Genomic DNA, 16,494 nt, shown 5'->3' with positions numbered 1-16,494 from the left:
CTCTCTCACTCTATCAGCAGTGAATCAGTAGAGTGTTAGGACATCGTTTAAGCTCTCGCACAGCATCAATACTGGCTCTATTGATTTTTCAAACAGTTAATGGAAGCCTTTAGGGCAGGAAAGCTAATTAAAATCATATGCAGGTCAAGCTCATTTAAAGACTCCCCATTAGTTTATGTTTAGCTTAACCACGCTTGACTGGAAAATCCATCCATCGGGCATCGTAATTGACTGGTGTTTCTAATGGCTTTCCAATGTTCCTGAGTTCCTCTGGCAAATTTCATGCTGCAGCTCTAATAGCACACATACACAATCATTAAAGACGGTTGCTGCGTGTCCTGTATCCTCAAAGTATCTTGCAGATATCTGGAGGCAGTGATATGTTTCATACTCCAGCCTTTGGAAATATGCAACCGCAATGCACAAAGAGAAAGACACTGTAGTTTCTAGTGTGTTTCAACTTACAATTTGTCTCAGTGGAAATATTGTGTTCTGAATTTTGATGGGACCACATAATGTCTATGCTTCAATGTCAGGATGTTCTGATGATTGTTGAAATAAATATGTCCACAATAGAAAGCATAGTTTCTACTCATATAGATGAATTTCCACTGTAGCAATGCATTGTTACAGTCCGTTCAGGTTTGGGGCATCTCTTCCTCAAACTTTATTTATACAAATGTCTTTTACATTACATCTAGACAAATAACTCGTCCATTTTTAAGAGACCAATACTAGTACTCTATTTATTGTACAATTTATTTAACAATAATTTTTGTCCAAAAGCACATATTCCTTCTATTTGTTGTGTAAAATAACCCAGAATGCATCTAGATCACACAAGATTACATGCACATTGTGAGTTTAAGAAGTCAAAAATAGACTATATAAATATGTTTCTTTAGGTCTCAATTAGAGCAACTATGGCTTTTGTATGATTGCTGTGGGAAATAATTTCTTATTGTGTCATGATGTGTTGGCGTGCAAGCACAGCTGCCGCTTTCCTACGGGTTATTATTTTCTGCCAGCCAGTCAGTGGTCCTACTTCTCCAACAAACATACTGTTGTTACACTCATCAGCTCTACACTTTGTGTTTCCATTGTTTACTTGCACTGCTTGTGTAAGTGTGCATTGTGCAGTGCCTTGCGGTGGGAGGCTGATTTGAATCTGTGAGTCAGAGGGAGATTGTATTTAGGCTGTGTTTATTGTTCCCTATCAGGGGCCAATATGCTAACAGCAGATGCCAAGCACCTTGCCATGTCTTAGTTTGATGCCTTCACTGCATGACTCTAGCCCCAAACTATACCGCCCTGCCGCCACCGTTGTACCCAGCTGGTATAAGCAGCAAGGGAAACCTTGCAACGTCGCAGCTTTAACAGAGTGGTTCATTATACAGAGTTAGATCAGATAAAATCCCCCTGAGATGAATTTTCTTCGTAACTGAGGAGAGACGGAGCAGAGTATATGAGAACGTTCTGAGTGAAATGGGTTTATGAGAGGTTATATGTAATATCACCTCATACGATGTCAGCGTCATTGGGTTATTGTGTTATTATTAAAAAACTCTACGTATACTCTAAGATTACAACACACACACATGGACTCACATAGAGTTAACTCTAACATACACATTTATGCATACAGCACACACACATCCTGCCCTTTGAGCTTGCTGATTATGCAAAATTAGCAGCCGTTTTCACTCACGCATGATATTAAGTTGTTCTATTTTTGCTAACATTTGAGACAACCTACCAAATTTTAAATGGCTATTAAGTTGGTGGTTATTAAGGAGAAGCCAAGCATTACAATGCATTCAATATAAAAGCGCTGGATGCTGCTCGAGACTTTACACCTTAACCCTCCAGCCCTTTTTCATCCGTCACTACGTTTTGTTTCAGTTCAATTTATTGACCTGAGTTGTTGGTTGCTTGATTAACTGTATGTTCTAGTATTTTGTAATCACAGTTATCGTGAGGTGGGCATTTGAATAATGTCTAACATGTTTGTGAAGTATTTCCGTGAAATGAAAGTTGTCCGTTTAACTTTTGCTAACACACGTTGTCCACATTTTAGAACATAATACAATATCATCACAATGCCACTTAAGAGTATTAAACCACAGCACACCATGGGAGAAAACTGAACTTTGTTTGAGTTTGAGCAGTTCTGCTCTTCTCCTGCAAAACATAATTTTAAAGTCATAACTAAATCTCCATGTCTCCCAATCCGTTCCAACCAAGTTCAAACTTCATCACCTTTTTGAGTTCCCACTTCCTAATATACCAATAGCAAATGTCCTCCCACTCTGAGTGGGGAGGGAGACTTGGAGATATGCATAAAAGGAAGGAGCAGAGGACAGAGAGTTAAAACCATATTTGAAGAAATTAAGAGATAAAGCCAACGACAGATGGAGAGTAAATGGATAAAAAGAGGCCTGATGGTGAGGAAAAGAGAGAAGCAAGTAAGAGAGGGATGAAAGGAACAGAGGTGTTCACTTTCTATCAGATTAGTAGCAGTAGGTCTCTGGCTAACAAGCTCAAACCCCTGCAGCCCCTGCCACAGCTCTCATGTCATCCAGCCCCAGATCCCAAAGCCCAAGATTCTCTTTCACAACCCCCAAAATCCTGAATCCCTGTCCCTTATCCCCTATGCTTCCCAATACCCAGCCTAAGATAAAGTGAGAACTGCAAATAGCTTCCCAAGGCACACTGCTGTAGAAGAAATGGGGGGGGGGGAGTGTCAGTGGCATCATTTTACTTTTAATACAAATGAGAAAAGCAGGCCTATACTTTATATCCACATAATGAGTCAGCTCTGTAACATTAGATGATATAATATACAATAATGGCTCTCATGGCACTTACATCTGCTGACCTCTCTTGGGAGCTCAGTGCAATTATTTACCCAGCAGAAATTCATAGAGCAAAGCTAATGCAATTCATCCAAGAAAAGAAGATGTAGCCTTCTCAACCTATTTTCAATTAAACAAGATGATATTGTGGGAGAAGCAATAGCTGTGTGGATGTTTTTTTTTTTCTTTCTAGAGACTTGAAATTATTACAGCCTATTTTGAAATACAATAATTGAGTATCAGCATGGAAGTGTGATAATTACTGCTGACAAGGTGGATATGTGTTCATCTCCTGCATGTGGATGCAAACACATGCTCAACCATTTGATTTATTAATATACAGCCTTATTATATACTGGCTGCATCATAGAAAAACTCCTCACTCTGTATTTAGTGCATATTCTTATCAAACTGACTGACTGCTTGCTGAGGTCAACTGGTTCTCCCTAGATCAGGGGTGCTCACACTTTTTTGGCTTGTGAGCTACTTTTAAAATGACCAGGTCCAAGTGATCTACCTGTATTACAAATGCTGCGACGGAGGGGGGGCATTCTTACAATATCAATGTTAGCATGCTGATATTTAGCAGATAATGTTCAACATGGCCATAACCTTACTGCTTAGCACATTAGCATGCTAACTCTTGGTAATTGTCACAGACGACAGCTGAGGTAATAGGGATGCCATTACTTTTACAGGTATTTCGCTCTAAACCAAAGTATCCAGCTAAAATGGAAAGAGTCTGTGTGTCTGTCCTTCAATTTTCTCGACAACTGCTCATCGTATTGTTGAGCATCCAAGTGCAAGCTCTTCAGATCTACGGGACATATTCATTTGTAGTGTGTTATGTACACACTGTGTAATGTTTCCAAATAGGCATGTTTTATACGGGCAATGCACTAGTTGGACAATAAAAAAACAACATGCTGCATAAACTCACATTAACTTGATGTATTACAACTTAATTTGAATGTACTAACCCTGTAATCCATTATCCATGGACCATGTCAGCAACCTGCAACATAAACAACACAGTTCACAAATGGTTTATTTGCTCTGTCACTTTTATTAATTCATCTTATTGGCCTCTAAACTTTGCATTGTCCTGTATTTCTCCTTGTGTATCTTTAGAATTAGATAAATTAGAGCACCCACGTAGCCGAATGGTTTTAGCGCATCATGCCACATCATGCCAATGTCACCTTGAAACTGCAGAGCTACATCAAGCACACATTTAGCTGCAGGGACCGGTGTTCAGTCTTTGCCATATAGAATTCGGCAACACGCCCTATTTGGTTTGTGGTATTTTATCAGTAACTATTTCTCTGTGGAAAAGCAGTTAGAAGCGCCAAATTATCGGAGGGGAATCGTTCATGTAAAATTAGTTAGCTTGTGAATTTTAATTTGTTTTGCAGCTGTTTATATTTGCACACACTTGAAGGCCAAGTGTGTAAAAAAGTATCTGGTGTGCCAACCTGTGTTGAACAAATAAATAACCATATAAATTGTATTCACTTTATTTGTCAGGATACTCATCAAAGATGGCCGGACTCATTCATTTCTTGCGACTATAGTTAAGACATTTAAGCTAAAGCTGTGTATTTTGCATTCAAACCAGGTCCGTCTCTGGTTGGGAGTCTGAAGAAGGACTGGGCCTCTCCAAACAGCATTGCTCTCTCTTGGCAGCAACCCGAACAAACAACGCTGCTCATCCTTGACTATGAGATCAAATATTATGAGAAGGTACAGTTACTTCTGCTTATGTCCAGATCCAGTCTAAAATAGATTGGAAGTATGTAGATATACACCCATATTTGTGATCCTTGATCAGGTCTTAGACTATTATACAATTTGTTAAACCAGAACTTTGAGATTTCAAGAAAACATTTAGCTTCTTGAGTTGAATTGTTTTTCCAGAAACTGGATGCAAGTGCAAAAGCTACATTTGGGGTGAGTGCCCATGTTTGTCATAGCTAATTGTGAGAGGTAAGCCCAATCCTAGTGCAGCACAGCATTATCTGGAACAGTTAGAAATACACTATGAGCAGCTTGGCTGAACTTCAATAATAGCCATCTGCAACAGCTCCTCTCATCTTATCAGTCTAAATAATGGCCCAAGCCATTCCTCCTAAGAGAAAACACTTTGTTTTATTTCCTGAAGTTTAAGGGTCCCAATGCACAAATACAGTCTATAGTACCAATTATATGATTATAAAGCACTCAAAGTATGCTTCCAAGGACAAATAATAACCCTTTTAAAGCTGAATAAACAATTAATGTATGCTCTCTCTGCATAATTAGGGGCACAACATTATTTTAAACGACAATGATATATATGCAGTACAACTCTAGTAATATTTTCAAAAAGAATGATTCTATTGCTTGTGTTTCTTTTCCACAAAAGTGACCGAGTTTGAAGTCACTGGTTGTGCATTCAGCAGCCGCCGTAGTGAAAGAGACAGTAAATAGTCAAAACATGTTCTTAATCGCTTGGATTGATTTGATCATCATCCACTCTCTCCAACAGGAACATGAGCAGTTGAGCTACTCGTCGACGCGCACCAAGGCTCCCAGTGTGATCATCTCAGGTTTAAAAATAGCCACCTGGTACGTCTTCTGCGTACGCACCCGCACACCAGCTGGATACAGTTCCTACACTCCTAAATATGAATACAAAACTACAGGAGACTGTAAGTACCTGAGACCGTCTACAGCACTTATTCCTGGGGAGGGATACATCTGTCTTGTCTTTGTGTGAAATGTGTAGTTGTATTTCTTTTGACAGCTAAGATATGAAAAATCCTCCAAAGCATATATTTGAGCCTCACCCTGCAAACAAATAGAATAAAATGAGGTCTTTGGTCTGGGTTTAAGATCATGGTTTATGTTAGGTTAAAGGGTTAAATGGCAGTTTTTCTTAATCGGAGTGAATTTTTAAGGTAAAGTCTGCAGAAATCACTTACAGTGATGGCAGCACACAAAACATCTCAGTCTTTGTCAGGTCGGGAAAATGCTGGTGAAAAGGGTCAGCCATCCATTATTAGTCCACCTTGAATGAACAGACAATAGCAAAAGCACTAGCAGTCTCAAAATCAATCAGCACATTTATTGTCTGTATCACGCCCAGTAAAGACTTTTGCGTGAAAATAACAATTTAGAAGCAGCAGCAGCAGCAGCAGCAGCAGCAGCAGCAGCAGCAGCAGCAGCAGCAGCAGCAGCAGCAGGCGGCAAGCAGCAGTTCAGTATCAGATGAAGTTCATGGAGCAGCGCTCAGGGCAGCCTTCACCAAGAGCACAACAGCAAAAAATAAGCCTGGATATGAGCCCACCAACAGGAGCATCTCTACTAGCATTACAACTAGCAACTAATTCATGAGAACTTGGGAAATGTATGGAGGAAGGAAAAAAAAATGGTGATAGAGCACCGAGAAGCTATTTAGCTGCTGAACAGGCAAGTTTTGCAAGAAGCTACCAAATTCACGTCATCCTTTAAACAATTCCCATAGTTTCTCATAATTTTGGTTTCTGGATTGATTTTCTAAGCAATGTTATTCAGGAAAAAGGTTTGTCTAAATCAGGGGTTCTCAACGGGGGCGGGAGCGCCCCCTAGGGGGCGTTCAGAGGACGTTGGGAGGGCGCTGGAAGTAATATTTTAGAAAGGGGGGCGTTTATGTGTCTTTGGGGGGCGTTTGTGTGTACAGCCCACGAGGTAATTAATAAACACACGCAAAAAATGCTCAACTGCACGAGCTGAAAGGACGAGTCGAGTGCGTTTGAATAAAGTTAACATTGTGTGTTTCTAGACTTTTATTTTTAATGAGTGATAAAGTGCTGCTTGAAAAACAAAAACAAGTGCCGTTCCCCTCAGCCACCACTGCTCGAAAGCATTAATGTTATTCCAAAGATACACAATGAATACAACTAATCTGAAGCAAAAAACTCCTCTCCTTTCCTCTCTCGTTTGTTCGCGAAACGGAGAGAATGTGAATGCGCAAAGCATCGCCGTAAACACAGAAACGTGCACATAAATTAGATAAATAACATAAACATTTGGTTTATTTCATAAAAGAGCACATTTGGCGCTATATATTTATATAAAATAATACACGGGGTTCCGTTGGAGGGGGGGGGGCAGCGCCTCAGACTTGTTGCTTTGTGCTCGTTTATCGTTGGATCACTTAAGAGTGCAAATTGTTTCACATTTCTGAGGCTGCATGTGTTTAACACCGGTTACAGTTTGAATGCCTGACCCTGATTGGCTGCAGTCTATGACACAGATTAAAGTTTGAATCTTTTTACCGTTGCATTTGTTTAACACTCCTGAATAAAATGTCTTTGTTTGCTCCCTGGGTACATGGTGTATCAGGGCAATTGAAGGTAAAAACAACAAAACATTTGTTTAATAATATAATATTTATTATTATTTTGAAATGTTATTATGTAACTTAAATCTCAGAGAATATGAGTTTTTATAATAACATAATATAGCAGCCTAATAATAAGAAAAATATAAGAATTGAAATACTAAATTAATATAATCAATATGTAATATAAATTATAAATACTAAGAATAATAATTAGAATAATACAAACAGAATAATAATCAACATTAGAATTCAGGGGAGGCAAACAGGAAGCCTACATTTTATTTGATGGGGGGCGGTAAGGTACCTAATGGATAGGGGGGCGCTGGCCCAAAAAAGGTTGAGAACCACTGTTTTAATAAGATATTTTAATTGCAGTAGTTTAATCAACTTAGGTGTGTATTGAAAATGTATAGTTCAATCTTTTTCCGTAAAAAAAAACCCAACCAGAGGAAGGTGCAGTTGATTGAAATATGTTAAATGAAACATTTTAGACATTAATTAGTTAATTAATTTGTGTAAATCATATATTAGTCAAATAGTTACTTTTAATGCAACATGTTAGTTAAAGCATTGTTATAGTTGCAGGTATATAAAATGCTACATTTCTTACATTGTATACCTTTGATTACAACTGATTTAATTGTAAAATGCTTAAATTCACCCCAACTCTTTGTTTGGTAGCCTTTAACTGTGATTGCATTGCAGCCATAACCTTTAGCCTCCCTAAAGCATGAATTTCATATAGGTTCCATTCAGAAACCCTAAACCCCTTAAAGATCAGGATATTAGTTGCAATAGCAATTGAAGAATTGAATACAATCCACAAGAGGGTCCGACAAAACAGCCTTGATGTTCGCTGTATTTTGAATCAATATTTTTTGTGTGTCTGAGCAGTAGCTTTATTGCAAGTCTACTCATAAAATACAAAGGTCCAGCTGTCCTTTTATGTTTGTTCAGGTATTGTTGAGCGGTTATTTGGCTTCACAGTAGCCCTCTCCCTTCCAAGGCTGCAGAGCTTTGCTTTATCTGCGGATCAGACGGTGCTCGGCCAAGCCTTTGTGTTGCCTGGCCTTTTATCTGAAAGAGAAAGCAGATTTGGCCCCTGTCGCTCTTTCCCTCCCTGTCAGTCTGTCTGGCCACCTGTCAGTCACTGTCTGTCACCTCCATCTCTCTCTTTCTCTCTTGTTTGTCTTTACCTCTCTTTTGTCATCCGTTTTCCTCATCACTATCCTTGCATTCTTCATCCTGTCCTCTGCCGCACTCCTCTTTCTCTCTCCCCCACACACATACATACACACACCTCATTACAGCAGCAGCAGCATTCCAACACATCTGCTTAGTTAGTGATGTGAAGAGTGTGTGAAGCTGACGCCTGGGAGAATTGTCTCGTGTGATCTGGCCACCGCCACTTTCACTCTCCCTCCCTCTGAGTGGTCTGTAATTACTTTTATCCAAAAAAACACACTCACATACACACACACATTCTTGACTCCCAAATACTGTATAAACCCACACATGAGCGTCTCTTTTTGGGCTAGCGACCACGCACCCTGATCTCCAATTCATATTCATTAAGCATGAAATATTATAGAAATAAGTTTGGTAATAGCAATCATCTTTCAATTATCTTGGATTCGTTAGCCTTGTGACAAGACACAGAAAAAGGGAAAATCATGAATATCAAATGGGCCCAATTTAACCAAATGATCATGGACTAAATCACAATTTCATGAATGAATAATATTAATTAAACAGCAGCAGGCATATGAATCATTCCAGTGCGAAAGCTGACGGAGGGTTTTTTGCATTACAAAGAGCCGATCAAACGTCTCCCTCGTAATATTTGCCTATCAAGAGAGTGTACATGGTCTATGTATGTATGGTGTACTGATGGAGAGGAATATTTAAGATGATGTTGAATGAAAGTGCGGTCTTTCTTCTCACTTCATCCTGTCTCAAGTCTAATTTCCTTCTTTTCTCTCTTCACTGCTTTTATCATCCGTACCTCGCTCTTTACATTCAACTTCTCCACTTCCCCTTTCACATCGTTTTTCCATTCTCCCTTTTCCCACCATCCTCCGGTCCTTCTTCTTCTTTACTTTCTTTTCCACATCCTCTCTGCCCAACCCTACATCTTTTCCCTTCTCCCTAACCGTCCTCCATTTTCTGCCCTCTTCAGCATCAGACATTGCTTCTGACCAGGGCCAGGTGTTGGTCATCGTCACAGCAGCGGTTGGTGGCTTCACCCTCCTCGTCATCCTCACCCTCTTCTTCCTGATCACTGGAAGGTAAGGTCACCTCACTAAAGCTTTGATTTCATTATATGCAAAGAGAGTGTCATTCACTGTGTTGCTACTTTACGGTGTTGTTTAATTTAAGTTTGAACTCATGTACCTTCCCACATATTAAGTTGACACACAAATCAACCAGCCAGTCTCTGCCTCTGATATATTGGTACAAATCTTATTATTTTTTCTGTGGAGTTTTCAGTGGAGTTTTACTGTAAAGTGATGGTCCAAATCCTTTTGCAGAGGCTTTTATATACTGACTAAATCTGAGCTCTTAGGTAATTTTCAAGATAGCCCCATTCCCCTTTACAAGAGGTCAAATCAGCCAAAATAACTCACACATGTGCAGGTGTAAAGAGCCCTTATTTGTCCAAATATTCTCATGGGCCCAATCCCAATGTCCACACTCAGACTCACAGACATGGAGGCGTGTTCCTGCAAAATCCATGAGGGTTTAGGGCTGTCCCGCTGTCAAATCGTCAAGTGCTTGAAAACTCTCCAGAAGACATTTTGAGCCCTTAATGCACACTTTCTGTAAGACTTTACCAGAGGGAATTGCCCACCATTTATAGCTTTGTGACGTTAAACAAAGGATTACCAGGGGAAGCCCAGAGGCGTTTGATAAAAGGGTAAACCGAGAGGAAAGCCCATGGGTGTTCAGCCTCAATTTACACAGAAACACAACATTAACATTTAGGATTAAAGATTGTAGGCTACATAAAAAACACATGAATTAAGAGGAATCCAAACATAGGCTATAATACACATGAAATGTATATTTATAAACCATTTCTTTTCATTTTGATTAATTTATTTAATTTTGACAAAAATGGATAAATTGATTATTTGACCATTTCCTCGTCTCGTAAGGCAAGAGCCAGAATCACATCCAAATCAAGTACTAAAAAACGTAAAATAGAAACCAACACATCGTCAAGGTAAAGTGATATGTCTATGTATATGTGATAAGTGCTGTCTTATTCATATTTATACCATTTCGAGCCCTTGCAGCCTCTCACACTCAATCATTTACCAAGTGATGTCAGTTAAATTACATTACAGGTCATTTAGCAGACACTCTTATCCAGAGCAACTTACAGTGAACTAACTACAGTGACAGTCTCCCTGGAGCAACTAAGTGCTTTGCTCAGGGGCACTATGGTGGCAGTCCTGGTATTGAACTCACACATCTGGTGTTGTATTTGGAAGCCGTACCAGTAGACCACAGGTGTCAAACACAAGGCCCGCGAGAAAATGTAATGTCTATCATAACTGGCCCATCGGTTTTGGTAATTAAATCAATGCATGACACCTAGTGGTCCGTGACAGCACCCCTCCCTCGCACGGAGCTCCGACAGCACCGCCCCTATTGTTTTTGGATATTTGGGGATTTAGGTGTTCTGTGAGTGTGTTTTTATTGGTTAAGTGGTCCTTGGTCTGAAAAAGTTTGAGAAACACTGGTCTATCCTGTTCAATAAATGTTTACCCTGTTTGGCCCTCGACATAGTCCCAGTTTGTAATGTTGGCCCTCTCTGTGATTGAGTTTGACACCCCTACAGTAGACCAATAAGCCATCACCACCACCTGAGGGTTCATGGTCCAAGACCTAAACTGGGACATTGGGATTGGGCCATTATGTCACTGCAATTCATCTAGATCAGGGGTGGGCAATTCATTTTTACAAGGGGCCACATGAGAAACCCGAGCTGTGTTGCAGGGCCGAATCAACAATAAATTGAACTTAATTCTGCTCAATATTAATTTTCTCCCATTGTAAAAAGCAGTACATTATATATTTTGATTAGCTGCTACTGGTAATCAAAAGAATAAGGATATTCTCTTCCAATAAATATATGAAATTGTGGAGTGGGTCAAATAGGAACCTCAAATAGAATACTCCTAGAGAAGTAATAAACAGTAAAAACAATCATTACATCAGTATTTCATTTTTAACATGTTAATTCACAAACCAATACTGAGAAGGTGTTTTACAGTATGTAAAGATAAGCAATTAATCAACTTTATACAAAAAGCAATAAGTGTTTTTGATGTTATTCAGTTCACTTTACTTGTTCAGTGAGAAACATCCAGTCTGTCTTGGGCTTGAACAAGTGCACTGAAATCTGGTTGAATGTCTGAGGTGGATATGCGCAGGACAGCTGACAAGTGATCATCAGTGATAGAGGATCTGTATCTAGATTTGTTGAACTTCATCACTGAGAATGTCTGTTCACATATGTAGGTAGATCCAAAGAGGACCAGAATCTTCTGAGCATGTCTCCTCATGTGTGGAAAGTTCTCCTCTTTCAGGGAAGAGTAAAACTCAGGCAGTGAGACTGACCTAAAGTGCTCTGACAGAAGTGTGTCAGACTGCAGGTCAATGAGTTCAAGCTGAACATCACTGGGTGCATCATCCACATTGCATGTAAATGGGGAAAAATCATGTGCATTTCATTCTCAACTGTTTTAAAGTCTTGAAATCGCCTCCAAAGCTCACCATGCAGTGCTTCTAACATGGATGAGTACCTTTGGAGGTGATCAGCTGATGGTGTGGCTTCCTTCAGTGTTGGCAAGTGGGTGAGAATGTTGTCCTCCATTTGGCTTGAGAGAAGCTGCAACTTTCTCATGAAAGCCTTCACTGCGCTGTACATTTCATGCACAAAAAGGCCCTTGCATTGCAGTTTGACATTTAGTTCATTAATTAGTGCAGTCACATCTACAGCAAAACCAAGGCCTGTCATCCAGTCTACATCTGAAAGCTGTGGGACATCTTTTCCTTTCTTCACACAGAAGTCTTGACTCTCTTCTCTCAGGTCCCACACTCTTTGTCCAGGCTGAGCCACCTGACAGCGGCGTGGTAGCCTATGTCACGATGTTCAGTCTCATTTTCCTCCAAAACTGTCTGTTATGCAATGCTCTTGCCCTGATGAAGTTAACTATTTTAGTTACAACATCAACAACATGGTTAATTTGTAGAACTGACTTACACAACACTTCCTGATGTATAATACAATGCAAAAATACCCATTTCTGTTCAGGGTTCATTTCTGTCACTTCATACTGCATTCTCTTCAAAAGTCCGACATTTTTCCCCGTCGGATTTGGACAACCATCCGTTGTCACGCCTGCCAGCTTGTCACATTTCAGTCCCAACTTGTCCACACATGCATTTACCTCCGTGAACACATCACTCATGTTGTTGTCCCTTTCATTGACTGCATGGCTTCTCAAATGCCTCCTTTTTCTCCGGACATACAGTTCCGCAGAATCCACCAAACACTCCTTGATAAACTCTCCGTCAGAAAACAGTTTACTTTTTCTAGCGATTTTGTGGGATAAGACATAACTTGTCTTGACAGCTGCATCTCTGGATGTGCAATGTTTTGTAAAAACTCAAATTGTAATCCTTGAACACAGCGACCTGCGCACCACAAACTAAGCACACGGCGTTACCTTTGCCTTCTGTAAATAAATACTTAGCAGTCCATGTCTTCTTGAAAATGCGGCATTCTGTATCAATCTGTCTTATTTTGGCGTGAGCGGATATTGTGAGGGCTAGCCGGCCAGCATTATTTTTAGCTGTTCACGCGCGCGGCGCGCGTATGTAAATAAAGAAAAACGGCACCCTTTTCCAAATAATAGCAACACAGTTAGAAAGTTATTTACACCATGCACGCAACACAATGGTGTTGCTTTTATTTTGAAAAGGGTAGTGTTAAAAAATATATATATACATATATACATATTTGTTATAATTTACGATTGTCCTCACGCGGGCCGGACAGGAGTACTGTAGAAGCTGCATACATTTTACCTCGCAGTATAGTTGTTCAATATTTCCCCCAGGAAGTGTAGAAACTTACACTACAAAGGGCTGTATTACATTTTGCTACATTTTGCTTTGTATACTGTGGACTACACCTGTCCACAGTAGAGGGAATGATGAGGTGCTTCGGCTGCTCCGCGGCTCTGCGGCTCTCCTGCACTGTGGTGCTGTGTCACCGCTGGGCTGTGGCTTCAAACGACCTCGCTGCTGGGACCCAGCCTACTGCAAGAGAACAGAACCAGGCCATCACCATGCATTTATTATGTGACTGACTACCTGATTCCGTTCAGCTGTCTGGCCTCCAGCTGGGACACTCCTGTCTCTCCCCAGCAGCCGGCACCCTAACCACACCCCACTGCCAGACACCCCCTCCGCCCGACTCAGGTCGGGAGCCCGCCGGCCGCAAGCTAACTCTCGCTCCCGCTGAGCCAACTTCCGGCTAATGTACAGTACGGGGCGGTCGACCCCCTCCACCTCCTGGAACAGAACGGCTCCCACCCCGCTGTTCGAGGCGTCTGTCTGCAAAACAAAAGGGAGAGCAAAGTTAGGAGAGAACAGTAGTGGCTCGCCACAAAGGGCTTTCTTCACCCTCTCAAACGCCAGCTGACACTGCTCCGTCCACTTGCCCGGATCTGAAGCACCCTTTCGGGTCAGGTCGGTCAGGGGGCAGGTCAGCTCCGCGAACCCCGAAATGAACCGACAATAGTATCCGGCCAGCCCCATAAACCTCCTGACCTCTTTTTTCGTCTTAGGCGCCGAGCAGGCGGAAATGGCGGCAGTCTTTTATGTGGTCAAGTGGTACCCCAGATACCGTACCGCCCTCCGCCCAACTGCACTCTTCTTCGGGTTGGCTGTGAGCCCCGCGCTCCTCAGGGACTCGAGCACTGCCCCCACCTGCTGCGTATGCTGCTCCCACGTCTCGCTGTGTATAATCACGTCATCCAAGTAGGCCGCAGCATACGCAGAGTGAGGACACAGAACCCGGTCCATGAGCCGCTGAAAGGTGGCTGGGGCTCCAAACAACCCGAACGGAAGAGTCACAAACTGGTATAAGCCATACGGAGTGGAGAAGGCCGACTCTGGAGACATGGGAATCTGCCAGTAACCCTTGGTTAAATCCAGTGTCGTATAAAAACTGAGCCGTGCTCAACCGGTCCAGGAGTTCGTCGACCCGGGGCATTGGGTACGCGTCGAACTTGGACACCTCATTAACCCTGCGATAGTCCACACAGAACCGAATTGACCCGTCGGACTTGCGGACCAGCACAACTGGGACAACACCAAGCACTGCTGGACTCTTCTATTACTCCCATTTCCAGCATGGCATGAAGCTCCGCCTGAACAATTTTCCTCTTGTGTTCGGGCAGCCGATAGGGCTGGTCAAGGCTGTTCAGCTGTCTGGCCTCCAGCTGGGACACTCCTGTCTCTCCCCAGCAGTCGGCGCCCTAACCACACCCCACTGCCACATATACCTCTAAATTGAAGTGATGAAAAATACATCTTGAAGAAAGCTGGCATAATGTTTGCAGGATTGTTTAGTTAGATCTGACCTTACACAGATGTTGAATACATAAATGTCTGTGTATGAAGTAAGATGCGTGCATAGTCACTCAAAATAATTCTCATCAGAATGACTTTTACAGCAGCCTAGATTACATTATCTTATAATGATTATGGTTATTATATACCATTACTTCACTTATGGCCAGACACACACGGACATAAATATTCAGAGAAGGAATGAAAGGCAAAGACTGTTTGTGTGAGTGAACATGTTAGAATTTATTTTGACTTTATTTCAGAAGTGTAAAGTTGATAAGGTTTTGGAGCCATTTCACCTTGAAGTAACTGAATAAAAAAATATATGTTTCTCACACGCACAGACAGAAATATTCAATGCCACACAGCCTTGAACTGTTTCACATAATACATATGTTCTATATATTTGTTTTTCAGGGACATATTTAAATGTAGAAAATTATGCAACTATACTCATAGTAAGACAATGAAACCAAATCTACTGTAAGATTGCACTAAAGAACATATAACAAACATAAACACAAGAATTCAATCAGTTAATACAAATATTTTGTTAAAATAGTGTAAAGTTAACTAAACACAATGAACTATTGTATACTATACTATACTAGAACTACAAAATGGATCCATTAAAACTGAATGAAAACGTGCCACTTGGGAGCAGTGGTTTTAAGTTGTGAGCACAACATTCACATATTGTAAGGTTCGCTGGAACCGACGGACCTGAACCCAAAAGCACGACACAGAGACAGGCAGAATACAATATATGAAACAGGCTCTCTTAACAGGCTTGACTTTAGATACATGGAGTGTGGGGTGAACCCTCATGGAATGCGGTAGACGAAGACGGACAGCAGCAGGATTGATGACCCTCGAGACGGGGAACGGACCCACAAAAAGGGGAGCCAACTTCTTGGAATCTACTCTGAGGGGTAGATCCCTTGTAGATAACCAGACCTGTTGCCCCGGAGTGTACAGGGGGGCAGGAATGCGACGTTGGTTGGTGGACCGTTGGTAACGTTCTGAAGAGCGCAGGAGTGTGAGGCGAAGCCTGTCTCCATGTGCGTTGACACTGACCTACGAACGCCTGCACAGAGGGAACGCTGGCCTCACGTTCCTGTGCTGGGAAGAGTGGTGGCTGGTAACCCCGAGAGCACTGGAAGGGTGAGAGACCAGTGGCAGAGCTGGGAAGGGTGTTGTGGGCATACTCGATCCACAAGAGTTGCTTAGACTAGGAGGAGGGGTTGCAGGAAGCGAGGCAGCGTAGAGCTGTCTCCATCTCTTAGTTCATTCTCTCTGCCTGACCATTGGATTGGATCCTCAGCCGATCGCTGAGAAAGAACTGCCCCCACACCGATATGCGAAGTATCCACCTCCACGATAAACTGGCGAGTGGGATCTGGGAATATGAGAATGGGAGCTGAACTGAAACGTAACTACAATTTACAGAAGGCCTCTTCTGCCACAGGGGACTATCGGAATAGCACTTTCTGGGAGGTGAGGGCAGTGAGGGGAGCTGCCACCGAGCTGTAATTACGGATGAACCTCCGGTAGAAGTTGGCAAAACCCAGGAAACGTTGAAGCTCCTTTCGTGTGAAAGGAAACAACCAGTCAGTGACA

At 41.7% G+C, this 16,494-nt stretch overlaps 1 protein-coding gene across 1 annotated transcript in view; it reads left to right on the top strand.

Moving 5' to 3' along the window:
• epha6 (eph receptor A6) overlaps positions 1 to 16,494 on the top strand; it is a 159,915-nt gene that overhangs the window by 114,532 nt on the left and 28,889 nt on the right. Inside the window, exons 6-8 of the mRNA XM_029458658.1 lie at positions 4,474 to 4,598; positions 5,383 to 5,545; positions 9,401 to 9,509. Of these exons, the coding sequence (XP_029314518.1) occupies positions 4,474 to 4,598; positions 5,383 to 5,545; positions 9,401 to 9,509 (397 nt within the window). The remainder of the gene's footprint in view (positions 1 to 4,473; positions 4,599 to 5,382; positions 5,546 to 9,400; positions 9,510 to 16,494) is intronic.

The sequence above is a fragment of the Cottoperca gobio genome, chromosome 21 (genome assembly GCF_900634415.1).
Source record: "Cottoperca gobio chromosome 21, fCotGob3.1, whole genome shotgun sequence".
Classification (NCBI taxonomy): Eukaryota; Metazoa; Chordata; class Actinopteri; order Perciformes; family Bovichtidae; genus Cottoperca; species Cottoperca gobio.
The sequence above is the reverse complement of the archived record's forward strand: the minus strand, read 5'-3'. Positions and strand labels throughout refer to the sequence as shown.